This window comes from Molothrus ater, chromosome 3 (assembly GCF_012460135.2).
Source record: "Molothrus ater isolate BHLD 08-10-18 breed brown headed cowbird chromosome 3, BPBGC_Mater_1.1, whole genome shotgun sequence".
In the NCBI taxonomy this organism is placed as follows: domain Eukaryota; kingdom Metazoa; phylum Chordata; class Aves; order Passeriformes; family Icteridae; genus Molothrus; species Molothrus ater.
This window is the reverse complement of record NC_050480.2, coordinates 17,834,546-17,862,196: the sequence shown is the minus strand read 5'-3', so window position 1 is coordinate 17,862,196 and position 27,651 is coordinate 17,834,546. Positions and strand designations below refer to the sequence as shown.

The 27,651-nt window shown below is 42.1% G+C and overlaps 1 protein-coding gene across 2 annotated transcripts in view; it reads left to right on the top strand.

Moving 5' to 3' along the window:
* DISP1 (dispatched RND transporter family member 1) overlaps positions 1-27,651 on the top strand; it is a 93,923-nt gene that overhangs the window by 29,669 nt on the left and 36,603 nt on the right. Inside the window, exon 1 of one of the 2 annotated variants that reach the window (XM_036404621.1) lies at positions 25,118-25,143. The exons of the other annotated variant lie outside the window; for it this stretch is intronic. Within the exon in view, the coding sequence (XP_036260514.1) occupies positions 25,142-25,143 (2 nt within the window). The 5' untranslated portion in view covers positions 25,118-25,141. Of the gene's footprint in view, positions 1-25,117; positions 25,144-27,651 lie in introns of those variants that run through there. 2 annotated transcript variants of the gene reach the window in all.

Sequence of the window (27,651 nt, the reverse complement as noted above, 5' to 3'; positions counted from 1 at the left end):
GCATATTCACCTTGACTGCTCTTTAAAAGTGGTTTTCCAGCTGAAAATAGGACTCTTACCTTGCTAGTCAGGATTAGCAATGTATTTATTTGCTGCATATCTGTGTAACTTTAATGCTATTATAGTTTCCCATTCACCTAGCTGTCTTACCTCTCTGCTTTTAATTCAGTTTTGGGGAAAGCATACCTTTTAAGTCAGATAAAAGGGAAAGGCAGAATAAAGATTATTAAAAAGTTTGGTCCAATCCCCAGTAGTGTTCAACCTTTGGTTACTGCAGTTGGGAGACTATGAAAAGTTTAGCTTTGTTTTCAGCCAAAAATTTTCCTCATAATTACTGGTTTTGAAGCCAGCAGCTGTGTTACTTAATGCATGAAACCCTAACTGTTCAGCTATGAGTTTTAAATGGGAGAGGTAAACAATTGTTTATTTTTTTAATTACTTCTAAGGCAACCGTTATACCTATTACAAAAAAAGGTTAAGAAAAATACATGCCTACAATTTGTGAACATCCACTGTTATTTTCTGAAGTTCTATTTAAGGGTTTAAAATTCCAGCACTGGTTTTTCATATTTTCTAAAGATAGGAGCTTCTATGATAAGTAACTATTGCTTGTTCAGTGGTCTTTTGAGAATTTAAAGTAGTTGCCTGGCTTGATGTGAAATTGTTGAAATGTAACTGTATTGTAACTTAGCAGTTAAGTTAAAACCCTTTAGAAAGGGTTTTCTGAAGTATTTTTTTGAAGTCAGTCTGTAAAAACAAAGTCATTTTAATGAAGACTTTGAATATTACAGTTTCTCCCTAGTCTCATGAATAAAACTTCAGATTTTGTTTTGCAGCTCTTTCCCTTAGGGGTTAAATACCTTGGAAATAATCTTACCCTAAACTGGAGAACTCAAGGAATGCCTAATGAAGGAGCATTATGGTGACTGGCACTTGAGTGTTTTGTGAGATGCAAGTGCAGAGTACAGGTCACTGCAATTATTAAAAGGTGAAAATGTTTAATGGGGTCTGCAGAACCTGTGTGCCCACAGCAGCTCCTTGGTTATTTGTTCAAACTGTCCTGCACACCTAAACTGCTTGCAGTGATAAGTGGTTTTTATGCAGACAGGTATTCTACACAGGGAGATTGCCTGCAGGACAGAGGCAGATTTCTTCTTCTCTATCTAGACTGCTGCTTCTAGAAATTATTCATCAAAGTTTCTGATTCCTCTGATTTAGAAGGCTTTGTAATTAGGGAAATTCAGGACAAGAGGAGATGAAAACAGAAGCAGGAGATGAGAAAGAAGCAAAGGTCCATGTAAAGTGAGGAGGAATGGTGCAGTACCAGGAGTATAAGGAGAGATTGCTTTTGATAGACGAGTGGAACTGTGTGAAGTGGGTTTGGCAATAACAGCCATTCCTTTGAAATATTTTTTGTCCTGTTTTTTTAAAAATGATGACTTGGTTTTTTTCCTGCCTTAGACAGAAAAGCAGATTGGGACAACCTCTGTTTTCTTCCCTCCTTTTTTGATTTGCCTATGTGTTCTGAGTCCAGTATTAAGAAACTGTAGCTCCCCACTGTGCAAGAACCACTTTTATTTTAAGTTTCTTTATATTCCTCTGTCGATTACTATGCACTTGTATGGATTCTTCAGGAATTTTGTAATATGTGGAAACAATTATTTCATTTAGATTCTTATCCCCCAAGTTTTCAGCATCCATAAGGGGGCAAGATCCAACTTTATCAGACAGATGAGACACAAAGAAATGTTTACTTTGATAACAAAAGAGGCTCAGTGCTCACAAAGATTTTCTGGAAGGATATTCTTTAGTTAGAGTGCATAATTTGACAACTCCAAAATAAAGAATACTATAATATGTTGATACATTTATTCACATTTATTCAGAGCTTCAGCTAAAATGACACAATCAATGGCTTTAGCAAGTTTTAAACAGTCTTCTGTGTATCCTTAGCAACAGATTTCTGTTAAGTAGGAGGATATAACTCGGTGTGTGCTTACAAAAATAGGAAAACTGCTTTTGTCTCAGATTACTCTGTAGTATTTTACATGTTTATATCTCCATTAGATTTACTGTAGCATGACTTTCTAGACTATGGGGTTGATTTAATAATAAACAGTAGAATAATAATAAACAGGAGAATTTCTCTTGTAGGTCACTTTGCTGGATGTGTGATGCCAGCAAAGACCAAGCTGACTTCCCTCTTTGATGCCAAGGACTCAGTTGCTCCTATGGAGACTCCAAAAGATTCACTAGACATAAAAATGCATTTTTCTTTTTCATGTTGTTTATGCTTGCATTTTTTTAGTACTGCCTTCACATTTTTGATTAAGCTTTTATTGAATCCTTATTTATAATGACAGTTTAACTTTTCAGAAGATAAATTGAAGTGACATATACAGAAACTAATTTTTCAGTAGTGCTAAACATTTCCAGCTTTAGATGCAGTTTATTCATATCTACACTTTATGAAAAATGTACATCTGCAGTTCTCTAAGGAATGTTTCCTAATACCTTTAATGTTTATCATTGTACATAGGGAAGATATACATAATCCCTCTGTGTTAGAACGACACTTCAGTTTAAATTTATTAAAGATTACTTTCCCCTGTCAGGAGCAAAGTGTCCCCTAAATCCAGTTCCCTCCCATGAAAGCGTGAGAATTTCTGCACTGCTTGGGGTCTGTGCAAATCATCTGCACTACAAAAGAGCCCTGGCTTCTTCTATTTTAGGAATCTGGGAAGGGTAAATATTTAGAAGTGTTGGTGTAACAATAGTAGAAGGAAATTAAAGTGTAGGATCCAGTGCTGATACACATTTGGCTTAAGTTTTGGGTGAAAAAAACATAAACTTTTTGGTAAATTGGTGAAACGTTACAATTTTTTTACAAGCTTTTTTGGGTGAAAAAAACATAAACTTTTTGGTAAATTGGTGAACCGTTACAATTTTCAACTTTGGAGTACAGAATCAGCAGGAACTGTTCTATGTAGAATAAACCACCCAGTTTTGAAAATATGTCCTTTTTGTTCTTGTTTAGGTTTTTTGTAGGTTTTTTTGTCAGACCAGAGTGTGTTGTTGTTCAGTCCCTTTCTGACAGGTTGCAGAAGCTAATATTTCACTGAGCAAATACTAGCTGCTGGTATGAGAACTTCTTGAATATAAAGCTCAGGGGCTGTAGGTTGAATGAATATACAAAGTAAACTGAAATTAAGGCCATGGCATAGAAATTGATTTCATTATAGGAACTCTGGTGTTTAGATTGCAAAGTAATTTGCTCTATAAAAGATTTTTTGTAGAATCTCTTAGAGAGTTTTCAGCATCTGTTGTTTTCAACAGCTGTTTAATATTGAGCAGAAAGATTCATCTGTTCTCTGCATAGCAAGAAAAATGTATTCTTTATCTTGATAAATTCAATTGAACTTGAGTAAATCTTTGGATATTAAAACCAGTTTTCCTGGTGTGTTTCACTTATCTTTGGGAGATTTTTGGCACCATGTTCAAATACCTAAATGTGTCCAAAGACTGAAGTCTGTTTCTGCCAGAATTTGCTTTGTGACATATGAGCCTATATAAAGACGATTATAGTAACTTAAGTTGATACTTGGCTTGTGTTTATGCAAGACAACTCCAAATAATCCTTTAACTTAATTTTGAGCTGTGTTTTTCAGAAAGATACTATATAGAGTTGGCTGGATAAAGAGAACTGTACTTTTGGAAAGAACTTAAGTATTTTGAAATTAGATTTATATTTTTCATCCAATTTAAAAGCTAAAATAAAAAAAAAATCTGAATTTCATTGTAGAAGGAAATAGAGTTTAACCTCCACAGATAGGAGACTGCTTGGGTAGCTTTATCTGATGCCTCAGGGCTTTTAGCTCTCACTCGGCTTGCTTCAGGTTGTATGGGTCTTCAGAAAAGGTAGGTTTCCAGTCAGTTCTATTGGAAAGTTGTCAAGGTTTACCATCACTGTTGTGTTTTAGTAATACTTTTTTCATATCCCTTCCTATAATTTTGATTTTTACAGTTTCCACATGGCAGAAAATTCAGCACAGCCCCTGACAGAGGTTGAATTTTAGATCACCTAATGTCTGAAGGCTAGGAAAAGTTGCTCTGCAAGAGGACCTAGACTCCTGAAATACAATATAAAATAATATTTGGAGATAATTTAGACCACTCCAAGACTTCAGTGCCTCAGTTTCCTTGCAGACTTTCTCAACATTTTGGTTACTGTTGCCTTCTTGTGAAGGCCGCGATGACCTGGTATCGGAGTCCAGCACTGCGATCTCCTCCTTGGGATCCTTCGTGGCCAATAACGGACGCTGACACCAATGTGGTGGACGGTTAAAGGCGTTTATTGAGGGGTCTCGAGGGTATTTATGGACTAAGGGGCTTCTCTACGTCAGACGGGGGTCTGGCTCTGCTTTCTAGGGTTAGTATGGAGTGGAAAGTTACTGGCATGCATAGGTTAGGGGGGCTACACGTCTGGCTACATTCCAAGGGTGATCCTTATCTATGGGGAGGGGGGCAGAAGGATTCCTGTAATTTTCCGTCACAGCCCGAAATCTTCCGAACGCCTGTCCCTATGCCTACTACACTTCCCCCCCCTCTTTCACAAATGAACGAGGTAGTCTTATACATAGGCACTGAAATGAGGTAGGAAGTTGAGATCTGACTAGGGAAAAGGGTCTTGGGAAACCTGAGTAAGTATCTGCCAGGCAAGTCTCTCGTGACTGGCAGTGTTCTCTGTTGAATTCACAGTAACTGTTGCTGTCCCACGAACAGGATGTTAGTCCATTCTAGGCGGGCCTGAACGAATGAGACTAGCTTGTTCAGCAGGCATGGCCCGAAGGTAATAGCTAAAAGCAGCATTGCCAATGGACCTATTAGGGTAGAAATCAGGGTGGTTAACCATGGTGATTGATTGAACCAGGATTCGAACCAGCCCTGTTGGGCTTCCCTGTCTTTCTGTCTCTGAGCCAGTCTGTTTCGGAGTTCTGCCATGGAGTCTCTAACGACTCCTGTGTGGTCAGCGTAGAAACAACATTCTTCTTTCAAGGCGGCACACAGGCCCCCTTGCCGCATGAACAGGAGATCCAGTCCTCGCCTGTTCTGCAGGACCACTTCCGAGAGAGAGGAGACTGACTTTTCTAGAAAGGAAATGGATTTTTCGATCCTCTGCAGGTCCTCATCGATGGTCATCTGCAGCTGAGACAGTCCTTGGTGTTGAGTTGCTAGGGCTGAGACACCTGTTGCTGTTCCAGCCGCTCCTAGGCCGAGCAGCATTGCGATGGTTATACCTGTTAATATCTCTCTCTTGTGGAGCCGGCTGTTTTCCTCGAGAAGGTGGTACACCTCCTCGTCTGAGTGGTACAGGATCCTAGGGATGATCAGAACTTGGACACAAAAGTCGTTAGAGTTATCGAATTTGGCAAGAGACACGCAGGGACTCACTCCAGATCTCTGGCAAACCCACATCCCAGATGTGGATGGGACTACCCACTTATTATTCTTCCTGTCAGGCTCAACTACTTCGGTGCAGACGTCGCCTTTCCGCTTAGCTAGGGTTGCATTGCCAAAGCATCTGCCCTGACCTGTGACTTGACTCAGGGTAATTCCTTTGCGGGGTGTGTCCCATCTGCACTGGCGAGGGGCATCGGCTGTGGAATAGCTGAAGGGGGTATCTAAAGCGATTCCTTCGTAAAAGGGGGGTTTAACATCGTAACAAAGCCAGCAGGAGTCGGTTAGGTTAGGGTTAGATTCATTCAGGGATAGAAAGGTAGCTTCTAACATGCGAAGGATTGGGTCCGGGTCCGACCTGGCTGAGCGGCCTATCTGGAAGGCTTCCTCATCGCCAGTCGGGACCTCGGTGACCCTTGTGGGCAAGGGTTTGGGGTAGGTCATGCTTCTCCCTTTCTGTGTGCTTTTATCTGTGGGAGCATAGGGTATGAAGATCCCCTGCCCCACTATGGGTTGGCATAGATGGGCTGTCTCGCATCTATAGCGGGAGGGGGCTGAATCCCACACATCCCCTCCCTCTCAAAAAGCATACGGCTTATTTGCACTATATCAAAAGGGAGTAAATCATCATTGCTAAAAAGACCGTCCACGAGAGTGGAAACCACTCCTGAGTTAATTCCTTTTTCTGAAATAGCTTTTACTATTGTTTGAACGTCTTTGGAATTAACGGGAGTATATGTTCTTTGCTGGTTCCCCTGGGGTCCTGTAATTCTCACCGGGAAGGCATGCACCGATGCTGCGGGTGCCCATCCCGCGCATTCGATTTTGATTTTACCCCAGTCAGTGAGTTCGTATTGGGGCTGGTTCCCGACTGTGTTAAAGGTTTCATTCGGTTTCGTCCGAAACCGCATTGGTTCTGTTTTCTCTGTTTCCGAGTCGCTGCTGGACTCGGTGGGCTCTGTAGAGCTATCCGAAGAGCTGTGGCTCTCTTCAAAGCCGGAAGTCGACTGCCAATGAACTTCCGGTCTCTGCTGCCGTTTTGTTCGGCTTCGGCCCCGCTCCTCCCCTCGGGGGCGGTGCCGGTGCCGCTCCCGCCCCCTGGGCTCGCCCTGCCTCCCGCAGGGAGGGATCTCTCCCATATATGGTGGCATCAGTGGGTGCAGCTCCCGAGCGAGTGTCCGCCCTCTGCTGCACCCCCACTCATGCGCGTCTGCTGGGATCCACAGCTCCCGGCTGGGCATGGGCTCAGCGCTGGTTTCCCGCGCATGCGTGTTTGCGGCTGGCCGTGCCTCCGGGTTCTTCCCGCCGTGGACTGGCGGGCTCTGCCCCTCCTCCCGGCCACCCGCGCCATATTCAAACGGGTAGGGCGGCGGATCCCCTCCGCCGCTCGCCCGCGCGCCAGCCCTCTCGATATTTCGGGCTTCTGCCGTCAACCCCTCCCAAAAGGACCGTGCGAGTCCCTCCGCTTCTTGCGCTAAGTCGGCTATCGGCGGAGAAGGGACGGGCGAGGGGTCCGCGGGCACCCCGGGGGGCTCCGGAGGTGGTCTGGGCCCCGGCGGGTCCCCCGAAGGGGTCCGCGGGTCTCCCGGGGGCTCCGGGGGCTCCGGAGGCTCCGGGGGCTCTGGGCTCGGGGAGGGATGGGATGCGCCCGGCCCCCGCGTTTCCCCGTTTTTAATCGGGTCGCCACCGGGGGGGGTTCGCGTTATCGCCCCCTCCCCCCGCTGCGGTGTGATTAACAGACAGGAGCGCGCAGTGTTCCACGCCTCCTGTTCTTCTAATGCTTTGCGTAGGGCGGCTTCTGCCTTCCCCCACGCTTTCAGGCTTTTGCTGCTGCCTGTGGCTTTTGTGTCCTCTGCTAGCGCGACAGTACATTTCTGCCACACCTCAGAGTGCAATATATCTATGGGTCGAGCAATGACCCCAAGCTCCAAGAGTCTCGTCAATGCGAGATTAAAATTCTTGAGCTCACATTTAATTCCCCATTGCATATATATCAAACTTACGACCTTCGCTATCGCTTCCATACGAATCGCGGGTCCCGGGGCGTCCCCCTTCTTTGCTATAGCCGTTCCGGCGTTGAGTGCTGTCCCCTGGCCAGGAGTTCCCCCGTCGCCCGGACTCGTTCCCGGTCCCGGGTTTCGGCACCACTATGTTGCCTTCTTGTGAAGGCCGCGATGACCTGGTATCGGAGTCCAGCACTGCGATCTCCTCCTTGGGATCCTTCGTGGCCAATAACGGACGCTGACACCAATGTGGTGGACGGTTAAAGGCGTTTATTGAGGGGTCTCGAGGGTATTTATGGACTAAGGGGCTTCTCTACGTCAGACGGGGGTCTGGCTCTGCTTTCTAGGGTTAGTATGGAGTGGAAAGTTACTGGCATGCATAGGTTAGGGGGGCTACACGTCTGGCTACATTCCAAGGGTGATCCTTATCTATGGGGAGGGGGGCAGAAGGATTCCTGTAATTTTCCGTCACAGCCCGAAATCTTCCGAACGCCTGTCCCTATGCCTACTACAGGTTACCTACGTTAATTAATACTGTTACCTCTAAGCTTCTTAAGCAGGATAAGAAACACTTCAGTATTTAAATGCCTGTCCTTTCTTGGCTTATTATTACTGAGCCTATTGTGCAAATTCTGAATACTGAGAGTATTTTGCAAATTCTGAATTAGAACAATTCAAAGAAATTCTTATTCCTGTCAGGTCATTTGCCCAGCCTAGACACTGGAGAATGGCTTTTTTTTTTTCAATTTAGTCACTCAGTGCCAAGTGAAAGTGGAATAGTACAGTCTTACTCTCTACCACAAAGATATAGAGACTAGTGCAACACAACATGTTTGCCTTCCTTGTTCAGAATCAGGTATGTCCTATACAAAAGGTGATATTGAATATTAGAGTTGATTTATCAAGCTCTTTTTCCAGCCTTTTGCATCTTTATCTGTTATGGGTATGTCTAGTTGGTCTATGAGATATATTAGTTATTAAAACAAAACCCCTTACAATCGTAAGCAGAATAAAAGAATTACAAAGAGAAATGAGTTCATAGTAAACTGAATTTAGACCAAGAAACCTGCACTCTATGGTAAGTTAATCTCTTAATTGCAAATTAGTATCAGTCTGCTTCAAATTCAAGGTCTCTGTCAACTGTGGAATTTTGGTGATAGTTCCATGGAACTCGTGACCAGGGTCAGTGGGATTCTATGATCTTTGCATAATAGTGTTCCACTGGTAAAATAAATCACAACAGAGCACATTTTAAATCTGCGTAAGGCTTGTGAGACCATAAGAACTCTGTTAGATTTCTGTTTAATGCTAATGAACAGGGCTCAGCTGTGACAGGTGACCCTCATTTGGTGTAAGACTTACCAGGACCATTTCATGGGGTGTTCCATTTCTTCTCCAGTAATTCAGTTATAACCCCATTTTACCTATCAATTCCTTATGAACCAGTAGAATTCAAAGTATTTGTTTTACACTGTGTGTGACTGTGGTCACAAGGGTTTTCAGGATGAAGAAGAGACGAGAATGTTGACTCCATGATCAGAAGGCTTGATTTATTATTTTATGATATATGTTACATTAAGACTATACTAAAAAGCAATAGAAAGGAAAAGTTTCTTCAGATGCTAGCTAAGCTAAGAATAGAAAAGAATGAATAACAAGGATCTGTGTCTCAGACAGAGCAAGAGCCAGCTCTGCCATGAGTGGTCAAGAAATCCAAACACCCACAGGAGACCAATCACCTGTTGCATTCCACAGCAGCAGATAACCATTGTTTACTTTGGTTGCTGAACTGCAGCTTGTCACAAGGAAAAATCCTAAGAAAGGATTTTTCATGAAAGATGTCTGCGACACACTGTGTAAAAACAGACATTTCAAAATGGATTTGGCTAGGTTGGAATGACATTACTTCTGGGAGTTCTTGAAGTAACCTCTGACAAAGTAGATCAGAAGTTGGGAGGGACAGCAGGGATGAAGGCTCTCATTGCTTGTGGGAGGAGTGGAGAGCTTGGTGTAAGCAAATGTGACATCCAGTCTTTCGTGGTTTAGGGCAAATTTGGAGGAGAATTTCCAAATTAGGGCCCCTCCAGTAAGCAAACCCACACAGCCCCTCCCCCCAACCGGTTCGGGAAGGATTCCTCGGAGAGGAGTGGAAAGAACCTGTTTATTTAACAAGCACAGCACCCCCCAGCACACAAAATGAACAATACCAGATGACACCGCTCTGAAAAAAGATGACAAATTCAGAAAGTCTCTCTTGGGGGGTGGTCACTCTGTTCTCAGTCCCTCCGGTGCTGGGGCAGCTGCTGCAGGCCACAAGATGCAGAATCTTGGTGTTTCCCAGGTCCCAGTCCGGAGCAGGTTCGAAATGGTCAGAAAAAGGAAAGGAGAAACAGTCCAGGAAGAAATTGGACAGTTTAGCTAAACTAGCTAATGAGCAAAAACAAGCAGAAGTGAAGCAAGCAAGTGCGAGAGAGGGCAAAGCAAAAAGCAAAAGCAGAAAAAGCAAAAGCTGCAGTCTCTGTGTCCCGCCAGGCTGATAAGAAAACCAAAACAAAACTTTCCCTCTTCAGAGCCGGTCTTAAAGGTACAGAACATAATATCCAACATTAACAGAACACATGAATGGGGATACAAGCATCATAATGTCACCCTAGGACATTCCACCCCTTATCCCCATATCATCAACATACTACCACACATCATGCATTTATTCACACAAAATTTCCATCTGCTCCCCCAAAATTTACAAGCAATACCCATTATGCCCTCATCACATCCCCACACTGGACCACTGAATCCATGCCCTATACTACAGAGCTGCCGGATTTCACCCCTTTCACCTTACTCACTCAAAGCTCCATCTATCACTTGCTCAGACCTTCGACACTTGCACATCTCCTTCTCCATCTCCCACTTGCCCAGGCCTTCAACACTTACACATTTCCTTCTATCTCATGTCTGTATGGTTTAATGTACAGACAATGGCAGTAACATCCAATGAACAGTGATATTGCATATCATTCTCACCCCACAATCAGATCTCCCTGTGGTACACATCGTGTTGTTCCATCTCTTTGCATTATCCACCATGTGCAACCTGGTCCCTGAGCAAAGACAACCCCACGAATGGGTTTGTCTGTACTCGAGGCAGAATTGACCCACACAGTCTTCCCTAACAAACCTCTGACACGTACCACTGGGACTTTATCTCCATCTATTACATTCAGGGACTCAGACTGGGCAGGACCTGCTCAGTTTGTGGAACCTCGGGTGTTAACTAACCAGGTGGCCTTTGCTAAATGCTGCTCCCAATTTTTGAAAGATCCCCCACCCAAAGCTTTTAGCTGTGTTTTTAGTAGTCCATTGTACCTCTCCACTTTGCCTGCAGCTGGTGCATGGTAGGGGATATGGTACACCCACTCAATGCCATGTTCGCTAGCCCAGGTGTTGATAAGGCTGTTCAGTCCTCTCAGGGGTACCATGTCTCCACAGGATTTGCTTTTCCAGGCCCAGGATGGTGTTCCGGGCAGTAGCATGAGACACAGGGTAGGTTTCCAACCATCCAGTGGTGGCTTTCACCATGGTCAGCACGTAGCGCTTGCCTTGGCGTGTCTGGGGCAGTGTGATGTAGTCAATCTGCCAGGCCTCCCCATACTTGTACTTGGACCACTGCCCACCATACCATAGGGGCTTCACTCGCTTGGCCTGCTTGATGGCAGCACACGTCTCACAGTCATGGATGACCTGAGAAATACTGTCCATGGTTAAATCCACCCCTCGGTCTCGTGCCCACTTATAGGTGGCATCTCTGCCCTGATGGCCTGAGGCATCATGGGCCCATCGAGCTAGGAATAATTCTCCCTTGTGTTCCCAATCTAGGTCTATCTTTGACACCCCTATCTTTGCTGCCTGGTCTACCTGCTCATTGTTTTGGTGCTCCTCATTGGCTCTACTCTTGGGGACATGGGCATCTACATGGCGGACTTTCACAGGTAGCCTCCCTACCCTGGTAGCAATGTCTTTCCACTCACCAGCAGCCCAAATTGGTTTTCCTCTATGCTGCCAGTTAGCCTTTTTCCACCTCTCCAGCCATCCCCACAGAGCACTGGCTACCATCCATGAATCAGTGTAGAGGTAGAGCTTTGGCCATTTCTCTCTTTCTGCAATGTCCAGAGCCAGTTGAATGGCTTTGAGTTCTGCAAGTTGACTTGATCCACCTTCTCCTTCGGTAGCTTGTGCAACCTGTCGTGTGGGGCTCTATACGGCTGCTTTCCACTTCCGGTTCATCCCTAAGATGCGACAGGAACCGTCAGTGAAAAGAGCATAGCGTGTTTCCTCTGGGGGCAGTTGGTTATATGGAGGAGCCTCTTCAGCCCGTGTCACTGGTTCTTGTTCTTCATCTGTGACACCAAAATTCTCACCTTCGGGCCAATTTGTAATTACCTCCAAAATCCCAGGGCGATTTAGTTTACCTACATGGGTGCGCTGAGTGATAAGAGCAATCCACTTGCTCCATGTGGCACTGGTGGCATGGTGAGTGGAAGGAACCTTGCCTTTGAACATCCACCCCAGCACCGGTAGTCGGGGTGCCAGAAGGAGTTGCGCTTCTGTACCAATCACCTCTGAGGCGGCTTGGACTCCTTCATTGGCAGCCAAGATTTCGTCGTGGTTTAGGGCAAATTTGGAGGAGAATTTCCAAATTAGGGCCCCTCCAGTAAGCAAACCCACACAGCCCCTCCCCCCAACCGGTTCGGGAAGGATTCCTCGGAGAGGAGTGGAAAGAACCTGTTTATTTAACAAGCACAGCACCCCCCAGCACACAAAATGAACAATACCAGATGACACCGCTCTGAAAAAAGTCCCTCCGGTGCTGGGGCAGCTGCTGCAGGCCACAAGATGCAGAATCTTGGTGTTTCCCAGGTCCCAGTCCGGAGCAGGTTCGAAATGGTCAGAAAAAGGAAAGGAGAAACAGTCCAGGAAGAAATTGGACAGTTTAGCTAAACTAGCTAATGAGCAAAAGCAAGCAGAAGCGAAGCAAGCAAGAGCGAGAGAGGGCAAAGCAAAAAGCAAAAGCAGAAAAAGCAAAAGCTGCAGTCTCTGTGTCCCGCCAGGCTGATAAGAAAACCAAAACAAAACTTTCCCTCTTCAGAGCCGGTCTTAAAGGTACAGAACATAATATCCAACATTAACAGAACACATGAATGGGGATACAAGCATCATAACGTCACCCTAGGACACAGTCCCTCTGTGGTCCTAGCAGCCAGGCAAACTGGGTGTGCTGGGGAGCACATCTGTGCCCAGTGCTTCTCCTGCCAGCACCCCAGTATCCCAGCACCACACCAATGTCTGCACATGCCCTGCAAAGCTGGGATATAATTGCTGGGCAGCTGTGTGATAACCCTGAGAAACGGAAGACTTCGATTTAATGCTGAAATCCAGCTGAAGGATTTCAAGCTGAGGTTTCTTACCAAGTAGTGGACTCTTTACTCCTCAGCTGTTTACTGGATTGGGATGAAGGGCATCCTTTGTACTCCTAGGAATGCAAAATTTACGGGACCAGAGCAACAGAGAGCACTAGTAAGAGAAACAGGACTTTATGATCTGGTGGTGAGGTCACTTCCTTAGAAGGGGAAAACACAGGCTGGACTTTGAGGACTCTGTATGTATTTTACATAAAACAGTATACAGAGTTTATGAACTGTCTTAGAAGATTAAGCATAACTAAGTGTAACCTATAAAGTGTGAATTGAACAATTTCTGTCTTAGGTGCTTCATCAATAACTGAGCAAAACTTCAAAATGGTGGTAATAAACATAGAATGAAAGTAAGGTTTTTGTACATGTGGTTTCTTTTTGTTTTTTTCAGATTCTTAATATTGCAAAATTGATTCATTTCATAATAGAATTGTACATGGCGAAAGCTTTTTTAAATCCTGTTTTAAGCCTCTGTATAATCTTATTTTAAATGTGCTAATAAAGCTATGTTTTTTGTACTTGCCAGAAAAATTATTCTTGATATGTGTTATAGTTCAAAGAGAAATAAGCATATTTAAAATCAACAGAAATTCTACATCCACATCTGTGGATATAAAATGTTGATGTAATAGTGGTGCATGTCAAAACTCTTCTGTTTCTCAGTTTATAACTTCAAAGTGAAGAAACGAAAATGTATTGTACTACAGCATGACGAGATTAGGGTATTAAAACAGGTTCTTTATTATGTTTATCTCTAATTTAGTTGCTTTCAAAAACTCAGTTGTTATTAGCTAAATTTACAGTGACAGTTTTAGTTTCCTAGGAAGCTCCAATGACTTCTGTAAAGAGGTAATTCAGTGAACCTGTCACTAATAATTTCATTCTGCAACTAATAGTAATGGATTTAATTCAGAAATTATGAACTGAGCCACCCTTTCCTGAGGGAAATATTTATTTCCACCTTTAAATATAAGGAGGCGTGAGCATAGGAATTAAAACAGAACCTGTTATTTTATTTTTGCATTCATGAGGCTTTTGTGAAGTACTGTGCAAAATCAGTAATGTGCAGCAGAGTTTTCTTTGAATTACCTCCTTCTGAAGGTTTCACTGCTGCCATTTTAATGGAATACAGCTTTATCTGCTGTCACTCACATGTTTACCTGAAAACTAGCTCCTGATGGCTATGGAGTTTGGTGCGTTCTGTGCACAAGAAGCCTGACTGCACTCAGTCATACTCTGATAATCTGAAGAGCATCGATGTTCCTTGCTTAGTGTTTACAGTGGCCATTCAAGGAGCTTAGTACTGCAGTACTTGAGAGGAAAGTCATAGCAAAGGATGATGTTGTTGAACTGTCGACTTTTTTTTTCTGAAAGAAAAAGTCATTCAACAAGGAACCTGGGAAAATGCCCATCAGTGCCTTTACCAATTGTACCCCACTATGTTTTAGTATTGAATTCAAATGCTAATCACTGACTTGTTTTCCATCTTGTCCTAATGAAAGAAAGTCCTGTATGTAGGGAACTGGAATTGTAGTTTGTCAGTGTTTGAACACAGCTCTTTGTTTCTGCTTTGTTATTTTGTGAGAATTCAAAACTAGTTCAGCAATAAGTTTTTGTACAGAAAAATTAGAGGCAGAGATTGTGCATCATGCTTATCCCTATGATTTGCATTTCTGCCTTTTAGATATATTCTATGTACTGCATGCTTTTTCTTAAGCATTTTTAAAAATTTTCTCTTTAGTCCTGTAAAGGCTATTGCTTTTGCAGTTTGTACTCTAATATACACATTATATGCCCGGGCTCTCCTAAGCGAACCTAAATCATCAGTACCACTGAAAGAAATGCATCGCCCCCATCTGGTTATCCTTGCCTGCTGTAGCAACCATCCTTATGCCAGCAAACAAGCTTGTGCAAGTATGTGGGGAGTTGAATTTAGAAAATTTATTTGGATTAAAACTAATCTCTGAAGAAGAAGTGTGTGGGTGAACATGATGGAGCACATGTTTGTGTGATAGGCACTTCCCTCTTAAAACTGCCACCTAGCTCTGAAATTCTTTGTCCTCTGACCCTGGATAAGCATTCCAGGTTTCTTTCTCTCCCTTCTTCCCAGCCCCCTTCCCCTTGATATATGTGAGCAGTTCGCTCTCACCCCTGGTTTATAATGTGCCAGTAACCAAGGAGCTCAGGGTTACTCAGTGTGCACAAATTGTTGGTCCTGCCTGGCAGCTGACACTCAGCTGTACTGGAAAGGTGGAAGGAATGCTGGCTGGTATTACAGTCTCTACTAATGCCTAGCAATAACTCTGTGTGCCTTTGAGTACTGTGACCAGATCCATGTGATAGCTTTTTTTTGTCCATTGTGAGGAAAAACATGGATGTGTCATATGAGTATGAACAAGTCATGCAAATCCCAAAGGGATGATTCCCTCAAGGTTAGATTATTTTTGGCTTTGTTTCTAAAGCAAACTCTTTGAGAAAGATTTTTTTTTTTTGCTGGTGGATTTATACTTCACTTGTTTTGGAAAGGGCATATGCAAAGATTAATATCTTCTGACAAATGGAGCAACCTTTCTGAGGCTGGTATTTTTTTTTTTTTTATAGCTGGGCTGTGAGCTCTTGCTGGGAAGGTCAGTATATTTTGTATGCATTGCTCTTTAAAATTTTATCTGCTGGTGATTGTTAAATCTGTAGACTAAACAAGGCTGTTCTGTGAAGTAAGATTTAAAATTATAAAAAGAATAAAAAGAATATTCAGGTTTTAATATCTGAATACTTGCTATAAAGGTTCAATGGCTTGGTAGTAAACAGATTTCTCAGGTTTATTAAAATTGCCAGTGCCCATGCCCTGGAACAAGTACATGGTGCAATTGAGGGAGCTGGAAGGGAGAGAATTGCAAAGGGACCAAACTTCCCTTGGAGGCATGGAACGGCTGTGCAGCTGCTGCTGCCTAGGGCTGCCAGGAATCTTCAATAGCTGCTGTTTCCTCGTCTCAATGTCTGATATGGAGGTGCTTTGTTGGTGTTAACTTTGTACAGCTCTGGTACTGCTGGCATATAGCCAGGCACTCCTCTTTGCCAGGATATTAAAAAAAAACCAAACAACTACATAGTTGTAGTCTCTAATGACCAACACTGAGTAGTGTTCTTTCAATTCTCATAGCCTGGTTTCCTTTGCAGACTGCTATCAGTCTTGCTGCTTTTGAGTCCTGATCCTCAAATCCTGGGGTATGGAAACATACTGTACTCCTAAATACATTTCAGCAGCTGATCCTCCTTAGATACCTTAATTCTTGTGTGAAGAGAGTTAACCTGATACTAGAGCTCATACAACCAGTAGAGAACCAAATCCTATTACAATGAAATTCCTAGAAACTGAGCATGTGTAGCCTGTATAGGAATTTGATAAAATGGTAAAATCAGTATTGTCTGAATTTCTACATACATCACAGAATATATAAAGTAATCTAGTCAAAGTCTTCTCTTGAATTCCATCTTTAAGTAGGTATCCAGCTGTATTTATTGAATGTAAATCTCAAGAGGTACCCTTAAGCTTGAAAAGCACTCAAGTACCTCACCTTAGATATTTTGGTCAATACTGGGTCATCTTCTGCATAAAAATCTGGTCTGATAAATGGACCTCATGCAGAAAAGCAATTTATCTGGGTTTGTATTACAACTGTAATGAAATGTTTCTGTGCCATGTGCTTTTAGAAAAGATTTTTTGAGTCAAGCATTGATCAGGAAGGTTTGCAACTGCAGTTTTGTACTGACAGCACAAGTTTTGTGCTGTACAGTCAGAACTGCGTGGCTCCAGGGAACCTGTGCACAGTAGAAAACACCAGATCAGTTTTTTGAGAAGATACCTCACAACCCTTGGGCATAATACAAAAGGAATAGAGATAGCATAGAAAAATCCATAGGGGAATGTTATGTAGGTGTTTTGTAGTTTAGACTTGTCTCGTGGTTTTTCCCATAGATAGCAGGTGAAATGGAAGCATATCAAACTTGGTGAAGAGTTTTGGAAATTATGTGACTTGCATGATTGTCAATAACTGTATTTTAGTCTAAGTAGTGTGAAATCAGAGGCTTCTGCAGAAATCTGACATCTCCTTCTAAAGCCACAGAGGCCGAGGCTCTGAACAGTCTGGTTCTTGATTTATCTGAATGTATGAAGAATTCCCAGGCTCACATCTGTTTGCTAAGAGACAGCCAGAAAAGATTGACTTCACATTGCAGGGGCTGTGTTTGGGTAAGCCTGTGGCAGGCAAGCAGCCTGGTGAACAAACATTGAGGTTGTGCTCAAATACCATTTTCTCCTGCCTTGTCTGTCAGGCCTTTGTTAGTGTGTCAATAAAGCTCACTTCAAATAAAAGGTCCTCTCTGGGCTCTAGCAATTCTTGTTTATTCCAAACACTTAGATCTCTCTTTTTTTCTGGGGGAAAAAAAATATTAGCTCTGGTGCTTATTCCACTTTCCTGGTGAAGAAAGGTGAAGGTGTGATGTTGGTTGAGCACAAAAGGAGGGGGAGGTCTTTCATGTATTGTTTGAAGGTTTAGGCAGCTAATTTTGAAAATCTTTAGAACAAAAAAGCTGGTAGGGATTTCCTCTCCCGTTAGTTTTACTAAGCCAAGGGAGCTAGGCTAAGCTGAAGGCAATATGCTGAATGTGCAATAGGTACAAGAAATGTTTTAGAAATGTTTCAGAATTGCCATTGTTACCCAGTTTACTCTTAAATGAATAGCAAGAACCTTCTACTTAGCTAAGTGAATGAATAGCAAAATGAATAGTTTTCTGATATCTGCAACATAAAATTTATTTTGCCCACAGCTGTTAATATTGCATAAGCATTATATAGCAATACTTATGCAGTTGTGTTAAATATGGATTTTACCTTTTTAGTTTCCCTAAATTAATTTCAAAATAGTTGTCCCTATCTTAAAAATAATTTATATCTTTTGAAAGAATCCCATACATTGCAAGACTTTCCTGAACTAAGAATATGAATCTGAAAAAAGTGACATTTCCTTTACCTCCCTAACTGAAATGGAAATAGTGGTACTTGTAGTTTCTGGACTGTTGCTATATGAATTTCTCCAAATGATGGGAGAAATACAGTTTTTTATTACTTCTTTGATTACAGACAAGTTAATGTGGTGGTTATTAAAACAGTATTAGTAAAATACATTTCTCCTGTCTTGGAAAAAAAATTACACTGCAATAGTCGCTTTCACTGCCATCAGGCTAGTGGTTGTAATTTCAGTGCTGGTGTTGTACAAGTGGTAGAATTACTGCTTTTTATGTCACTTGTTTATTTTATACTCAGACAAAGCATTCTGTTAGTTTTCCCCCCAGTCAGTCTGGACTATTTTACAAGTGACATTATACATGTGTGCACATACATAAGATACATTTAAGTTTACTTACTTCATAGTGGAAAAGGTACACCTGTGAGAAAGGAATGTGAATGAGAAAATATAACCATGTGTAAACATGTTTATGCAGCTGCATTTTAATGTAAGTTATTATCGGAGCAGTCTGTTTAGAGAATGAAACTTTTACAGCTGAAGACAAGCTATTAAAAGTTCCTTCAAAATATTGCAAGCTGTAGATAAATCAAAAATATAGATACTCAATTCTGCTTCCAGATTTATTTGGTTTTTTAACAAGTTTTCTTTGTTTTAGTATTTGAAAACTATTTGAGATGCTAATAAAACTGTCTTATAAATTTTCCATATTAAAGCTTTTTTGCAGAGTATTAAATCTAATGTTTTCTTCTGGTTTTCATGGTTAATACACAACTTTCAGGGTTTTTTTTAGTAATATAAATAGTTTCATCCAGTGTGGGGAATTTTAAATCTTAATAGCTTTTCAAGGCTTTTTGTGTGATGTGGGACTTGAGTTACTGTGGAACCTCAGATATGCATTTCAGTTCAGAGTACATGTCGTTTTGAAACATGGAAAATAAAAGGTTCATGTCTGTTAGATATCCACCAAAAAAAAAAAAAAGTCATTAAATCTATATTAGTATTTCTGTGCTGTAAGTAGATAAAACAAGACAGTCTTATATGTCATAAAACTCAGCCTTCACATTTAAAATCTCAGAATCTCAATGAAAAAAGGTTAGGGAAATGCTGACAGTAACTTGTTTCAGTTGGGAAAAGAGGCAAGGCTGTAAAATGTCATTATCATACTTTGAGAGCTTTTTTAAACAATTAATAAAGGCCAAAAATCAATAAAGGAAATAGTTTAGAATCAGGCTCTGTTTTGTGGGGGTCCCAGTTGTCAGTTTCTCTGGGTCTGGATTGAAGGCACTTGAGACGGTAGTTCATATTCGGACTCAAGTGTTTATTATTTCTTATCAGTAAAACAGTTTCATTACTGTGAGTTCAGCAGCTTTTCATTAGAAGGCACAAAATGGCCAACTATCTCTTTTTACAAGGTCTTTTAAGACTAAACTATCCAATTAAGAACTGACACCTAGATTATTTTCCCTTTTAACCCAATAACTGATCCCAAAGAGGCGCAATGCAGACTTTTGTGCCCAATTAGAAAATGCCACCCAAAATCAGAAGAAGAAGGAAGAAGCATGAAGAAGAAACGCAGGAGACACCCTGTGCCCTCCATCTTGCTTCCATCCACAACATACTAAAAATCCCAAAACCTAAATTTCTCACCAAGTGATACACCTACACTACTCTCTATAATCTATTTCACACTTTTGTGGATTCTAGTTTGTCTTGAAGTCTAGGAAACTTTCTCCATGAATGAGGGTCGAAGTCAGTGCTCCCCAAGGGGGTCAGAGCACCCCAGAGCAGATAGAGAAATATTCCTGGTGCCTTGAGTTTCCACAGTATTTGTTTGCAGATTCATACTGAACTAACTTTTTCATTACACTAGGGACTGAGAGGACATTGTTCTAGGCACTTTGTGAATAATGAAAGACCCTCTTTGCCCCAGAAATTTATTTCCGTGCTTTGACTTTCAGTTTTATTTAAGCTGATGTGACCTTAAATGTCCAGTTTCCAGCATATTAAAAAGAATAAATTGGTATCTGGTTTATTGAATGTAGTGTGTGGAGTTTAAATTTCCCAAATCCAAGCAAGATGTCTTTTGCATATCTTAACCCCAAATAGCCAAAACAAACAAACAAACCAAAGCCCAAAAAACAACCAAGGAATAGAGCATGAACAGTGAGCATGTCTGAACTTTTCCCCTGTCACTAGTGCTGGAGAAAGACTGCTTTGCAAGGTTTAAAGATTTCTCAGCCTGTAAACTCACTTAATTCTCAGCCTTTCTCCAGGTTATCAGTTATGAAAGATTTCATTATAAAGTCTGGATGAGTGGAAGCTGGAGAAGGACAATGTACTTCATGTCCTCTATTGATCAGACAATATTTCATCTTTGTGGAGGCAACAGTCTGTAAGTAGAGTCTGTAAGTGCACTTAAGGCTTCTGCCATAAGTATATGATGATACTGAATCAGTTTTGCTTATAGTATGACCTGTAATTATAAGAAGGTCTGTCTTGTACCCTTCAAGGGGAAGAAAAAACTGTATAGAAGAATATCAGTGCAAGAGGATGCAGATTTTAATACCTTGAATTTCAATCACTGCATTTTCTTCATCCTGTATCTCAAAAAAATAAATCTACAGATTAAGTGCCAGATTTTCATTGCTGGCTACTTTTGTTTTTATATTTTGCAATATTTTGTTTCTTCTTTGGATAGATAACAGAGGTTGCCAATTAACTCCAATGTTCAGAGGCTTCCAAATGCCAATTTTGAGAGTTTCTGACTTCATTTCCTTATGGACACAGGCATTCTCTTTTCAGGTTCAGTTTATGCTTAGGAGCAGACAGCTCGCATTGGCATGGCTGCAGTCTCAAGTCACTTTGTGTCTGTGCCTCATATTTCTGGACCCAAGAACACTTGGGAACACCGTGTAGGCTCTTGGATCTCTGCAGGTTGTCAGGTGTGAGGATCAGTGGCAGTCTAGACCTTGTAATCTCTGATGGATCAAGCTGACTCAGCCCAATTCTCAGTGCGGTGCTGGCATGTCCTAAGTGCTGCTAGAAGCTGGAAGTTCCTGGTCTGTGCCCTGTGTGCCTCTGAGTAAGGTTCTGCTACATTCGTATTATCTCAAGTGTTGCACAAAAATATACTTCAGTATGAAAAGTAGTAAATGAATGGTTGGTTCCTACCAACCAATATTTTTCCTGCTATGTTGTTTATTTTAAAAGGCATTTGGTAAATTGCCTACTGTGAGTACTGTGCTATGGCATCTAAAAGGCAACAGAGATTTTTGCATCCAAGAAATAAAAAAACCCACCAGCCAGGAAATTCTGGAGGTGGATAGGAATAGTAATAAAAATTCAATGTAGCTGTAATAAAATATGTGCAGAGTACATGTGCCATGTGCAGAACTCATTTTGTTATTTTAACCTCTAATTGGTTCTTTTATTCTGTATACCCTTATTCTCCCCAGTTCATTAGCAATTCATCAGAATTTCTACAGCACCTCTTGTGCCCTCTGTCTGGCTTTTAAAGATTTTGGAAGCCTCTGTGCTTTTTTCCTGAGCACTTGCTGAGTCCTTCATCACCCATTTGTCCCCAGAACACCCAAGACTTCCGCTGGCTCTCTTATTAACATGCAATGTTCAAAGTCTTTCAGCGTCTTCTGGATCTCTCTTTGGAAGAGTGACACTGTGACAAGAAGAACCTGTAATTAATGTCATATTAAGCTCAGAAAGGCAGGTGAGGGCATCCAGCCAGGAAAAGGTTCAAGGTGTAGCTGCACTTCCTGTGGTAGAAGGGTAGCAGCTTAGTCATGGCTCTTGATCATGGGCCGACAGAGGTCAGAGAAGTGGCTGGCACTCAGTGGCATTGCCTGATGTCTTCAGTCTAGGAGAGGCTATGGAAGGGTCATGGCCAAGTACTGCAGCTCTTTGTATCTTGTTTGAAGAGAGAAAACTTCATGCATTACAACACTCTGTCCTGCTTTGTAAATACAAGCTTCAGTTTTTTAGGCTCATTTTCTTGCACAGACTACAGCTCCTTTGAGTCTCTACCATGGTTATCTTCATAATCTTTTTCTGAAGTATTGTATACATAAATCTGGGAACTGTATTAGTCTTTTTACTACTACTTGATTTTATTCATGAAGTATACTGTGAAAAATGTTATATTAAAATCTCAATTAAAAAAACACGACTTACGATAGAAAAATAGTTATCATAGGAGATGCTTTCTCTAAGTTAAAGAGTTTTTCTTTGCCTGAACAATCAAAGTACTTGTAAAATGTATTGGCAGATCTGTATACCTATGGACAGAACTTCCTGATACATTGAGGATCATTTTGAATTAAACCAAGGCTGAATTAGTAGTGCAGATGTCCTCCAGATTCCCTGCATAGATGCATTTCCAGGCAGTGAATAGCACAGTTTATAGGATAAACTTATTTATCCTCTCGAGGCTTCCACAGATCAAATCTGACACTCTGCCTTGAATCACTCTAAGTTCTTCTGTTCTTTTTCACAGGATCCTGCATTCCATATGCTGTAGGGCTTAGTTGTATTTTTTAATCACTTGCAAATAAAGAAGTCAGCATTTGTCTGCTATTGCTGGAGATGAATGGTGGGTAAGTAGCAACATTAGAAGTGGTGCAGAAGGGGATGTTAAAGGGTGGATGATGGAAATGTCCAAACCAGGAATATGTTGGGGGGACCCAGGGCAACCAAGGCTCTGCAGGGCCTAAGTGTAACATGGGGAAAAGGTTTTTCAGCACTTAGTGTTGAGTTTGGTTTTCAGGTACTGTAAGGGCAATAATCTACTACAAGGCTGTAATTCTAATATATGATACACTATTTAAATCCCATTTGGACAAATACTTTTATTAAGCATATCACTGAACATACATTATACATTTGTTTTACAGTCACCCTTGGGAACAAAGTATCTGCATTAAATTTATGTGCTTAGAAACTAACACTATTTTCTGCAGTACATATAATCTTAAAGAGTCTTAATAGACTGTAATCCTTTAGATTTATATGGTCCCTTTCCTCCTCGATATAAAAGCGGTGAGCAAATATTATGTGCCTTTTGTCATTTCTTTGAGGTGATTAGCAAATACAAGGGACACAGTATCTGCAGTGAACTGATACACAATAATACTGACACATTTCAGAAATACTTTTATTAGTAGATATGTTTTTCAAAAATACATGGAGTTGTGTGACTTTGGAAAAGTAACTTTGAGATTATTCTTCTGGTGCTTCCAGGCTATATTATGTGTTTCAGATATTCAGAAAGTGAATACTGTATTGCCATCCTACTTTCATTTTGAATTATGGTTGAGTTACCTGCTTTGTAGTAGTGCTGATTTGCTTAATAAATAGATTTGAGCAAAATACATTTCTGACATAAAATCTGTCCTCGGTCATTAATGCTGAATGGTTCTATCTTGGATAGAAAGCAAGTTTTCTGTTAGAGAATCCATTAATGTTAGAAAAATTATGTTCTAGATGGGATACTGATGTTGTGGGGGAGGTGGAGATGGCAGCTGATGCTAGTGAAATTTCCCAGTTTAAGCTCAGTGAGAAAGTCAAGTAAGACAGGTTCAACAAAAAAAGTTTCCCCTTAGAAGTGGGGAAGCAGCACGGTTTTTCACCACCTGTTAAAGACCAGATCCAATTAGCAGGAAAAGCTACCTTGTGTGATACAAGCTGACTTGTATCACAATTGGAATGCATAATTCTAAGGTCACACTAAGGGAAATTGCGCTTCAGTCTTTCCTTTGGTTAAATCTTTTGCTTTACAAAGAGTAAAGGTGTTTATAGATGAGCAATTAATTTTGCTCCAACTAGTTCAACTTGACCCTGAAATCAGAACTCCCATATTTCAATAGAGAGTAAGGAGAGCACTTCTGAAAGCCAGTCAGATGCCTGTGAATTGTGATCTACTTTGGATTTACAGAGACTGATTCACAAGATCTGCCCCAGGAAGATACCAGTTCTGAGTTTTGTATCTGAGATACCCAGAGCTGAGGAAAAACCAGGAGTCAGCTCCCAAAACACAAGGCTTGTGAGCCTATGGGCTTTTGTAGTTAGTTTGAACGTAATATTCTAGTAAACCACAGACTGAGACCTGTTTGTAGCACTTCCTCTGGTAGGATTTAAGCTCCTCATAGAACACCTCTGCTAAGTGAGCGAGTACCATGTTCTCCACGTTATTACCTAGAGCTGAGTTAACTATCTCCAGACTTTGGTAATCTCTATTTTTTCATTTTGAGTTGTGAACCATGAAATTTTCAGTTTTTTGCAGTAATAGTCTGTAATAATTATTTTTGTATTTATAAAGTCTTATAAAGAATGGTGATCTGAGATATACGTGGAGATGAACTGCAATTACTCCTCTATGGGTGAAGCTTTTTTAGGTACAAATATCGTAAAATCTGGTGGGGTGAAGGCCCTTAAATCCCAGTAGGTATTCTGTTGCTGGAGACCTGTTGGAGATTTGTAGCCACACACCAATATTTGGCCTGACAACTAAAGGATGAAGTAAGAGCTTGGTGCTTGGGGGAAAAAAGCCCTTGCTAGGAGCTAATGAGGGCTGAAGTGAGATTGAAAGGCACTCCAAATGAGCCCCGGAGCTCTTTTCAGTCTTCCGCCTTCCTCGGCTCTTTCCCTTTGCAGCAGCCGGTGCCAAGGCAGTGCCACTCGTGTTCTCCATGTGGAGAGGCTGGCGAGGAGCCCGCGGGGCGCGCAGTCCCCGTGGGCGCGGGCAGGTGTGGCGGCAGCGCTCGGCTCGGCCCCGCGTCCGAACCGGATCCGTGGGGGCCGGGAGCGAGGGCGAGGAGCGGCCCGGGGCTCCCGCGGCAGCCGCAGGAGCAGGGAGGAGCCGCCAGGCTCTGCCAGAACCCGGACCTGCCGCGGGGAGGGGCGGCCCCGGCTGCCGGCGCTCCCCGCTCGGGGCCAGTGTTGGGGTGAGCGGAGCAGCGGCTCCGGCTGCGGAGACAGCGGGCTCGGAGCCGGGGGATACCTGGATCGAGACTGGGCTGCCGCCTCCTTCCTGCCCATTTGCCCCAATTTGCGGCTGGTGAGTGGCCAGAGCTGCGTCCTGTTGGGTCGCTTTGGAACCTGGCCGTGCCTTCAGAAAGCGCGGGGATGGAGATTTAACTCTGCGTTATTTATACTGCAATGCTACTTTGTAATGTAAGTGGGCTCCTGGGATTGTGAGAGACTTTTCAGCTGGGTAGAAATGCCGGAGAGTTTAGCACCGGACTCTGCCTGAGCTGAAGAGCCTGGTGAGGAAGCAAACTTCCCCCCCGCCCCGACTCGAGATCCGGCTCTTGGGGTAGATACGCTGTGATAAAAGTACTGTACGAGGTTTATCATTTGACCTTCAGAGCACGGCTCAGCGAATGGGAGCGTTTAAACCCACTCAAGCTTGGGAAATGAAGCGGGGGGGGGGGGGGGGACCAAACAACTCCCATGTTTACTTTTCGAAGAAAATTATTCTGGATTGATAGTGTAAAAGTGCTTTGCTGTGTTTTCTGTAGCCAAGTGCAAAAATGCTCTGTGTTTATCAAATAGGTGTGACTGCCAGTGTGTACCTGCCTGATGTGCCCTGACGGTCTCACTGATTCTTTGCCTTATTTAATGTACTGTAGAGGGAGATTATATTAGCGTTCCTATTAAAATTGGAAGAAAAATGCTAATATTAGTAACAATTCTTATGACTATGTTACTGTGTTCAAACACAGCTTTTAAATTTGGACAGAAAACAGATAGTCTGATTCTAAGAAGATGGTGGAGTGGTTTGTTAAGCTCTTACGTAACATTTATATAGCCGGGGTGCTGGTAGGTATCGCTGGAGCTGTAGCTTAAAGTGTTGCTTTTGTGTCCCTTTACAACTGTAATAATTTCAATGTTAGTCCCACAGCATAATGAAGTAAAAAACCTGTGGAACTGTCAATGCAAGTAACTCTTCTTACAGCCAGAAAGAGCCGTATTTTAATTTCTTCCTATCCTGTGTAAGCACATTAGAGCTATTTTGGATCAGAATATTTGCAATTACAAAAACTTGAAAGTCTTTCATATGGTAATGAAAGTCAGTAAGTTGTGTAAATAAGATTTAGTGCAATGACAGTGTGGCAGTTGTAAGCAATGTTTGGGGTTTTTTAACAGCTTTCTGGGCTCTTAAACTCTGCTGAGGTATACACCTACTTTCCAGAACTATGCACATTTTTTCTTGAAGTAGAATGGTTCCAATAATTTCTGATTCTAGCTGTATCTCATTCCAAAACTCAGAATATTTGAAGCTTTTTCAGACTTTAATACATTTTCTTCCATTTTCCCTACATAGATATGCTTTTTTTTCTTTTTTTTTTTTTAATTAAAACTTTAGAATCATACCAAACTTCTGGAAGAGAAGTCAGAGCTCCTTGTTGTTGCTTCTATCCATAGTCTGATTATATCTATTGTAAATTTTGACTTTGAAAAGACTTCGTAGTTAAAGCACTACCATTGATTTCTGTAGTCGAAGCCCTGCAAATGATTTCTGGAAATGGTCTGCTGTTGTTTGTTCTCTGTGCCAGAAGAAGTAACTTTAGCTTAAAAGCAAAGGAAAATCTGCTTCTGAGGGTCTGAAGAGGTTGGTTTTTCCCATCCTTTGCAGTCTTTCCCAGCTCTCTCACCCCACAGCTGTCTTTGGTGGGTTGGTTCTTGTCAGCTTGGCAACACTGGTTGCCAGTGCCCATCTGTGAGCCATGAGCTGTGGTGCTGGCATGGTGACATCTGGAAACTCCCTGTCACAGGAATTGTGGTTCCCGAGCCAGCCTGCGACACAGGAAATGAACTCATAGAGTCTCAGGTTCAGAACAGGACAGCTTCAACGTCTTGAAGGCTGTGGAAGAGGTATGGCAGGGACAGCTGGCTCTCAGAACACTTGGAGGAGGGGAAATTTCCCCTCTACAAACCTCTTCTGCTTCATAATTGTCTGCTAACTGCTACCTCATGGAACAAGGACTTAGATTGGTGAAAATCTGCTTGTTAATAGGGTGACATTAGTTGAGAATATGGGTATTTATAGACTGTGCAGAAAACACACTGACCATAATGGCATTTCTCAAAAATAGGAGCTGTGTTGTACCAATTCTCAAAGTGAAATGGCTGCATTAATAAATACACCAGGTAAACTTGCTCGTTGGTGAAATAAGAATTTGAGACTTTCTGAAGCTGAAATGCTTATATTTAATGTACTTGAAATACCTGGGGAAAAAAAGGAGAACACAGGGATGGCTCATTCTGGGAAGCACCTGTATTTTGTACAGAGAAAGCTTTTCAGGGAAGAGGTAGGGGTTAACAGCTGAAATGGAAGAGCAAGAATTGAGGTATTGAGAGAAACCAAGCACCAAATATGATAGCATTGGAGTAAGAGCTGGAGAATTTGAAGAATGTCTAGCTGGGAGCCAAAATGGAGATCAACAACCGTGAAGCATTAAAAAGCAGCTTGACTTGCTAAAGACCATTGCAGTGATAGATACGTAGACATCTCACATGAAACCCAGTATCAAACACCAGACACCACCTGTTACTTCTCTGGGCATGGAGAAAAAGCAAATATACAAAGAATTCTGGTAATGTGAAGGAGGAGCAAACCCTCCTTTAGAGTGGCTGTGCACTGGCTGGCAGAGCAGACGAAGGCTGGAGAGGATTTAA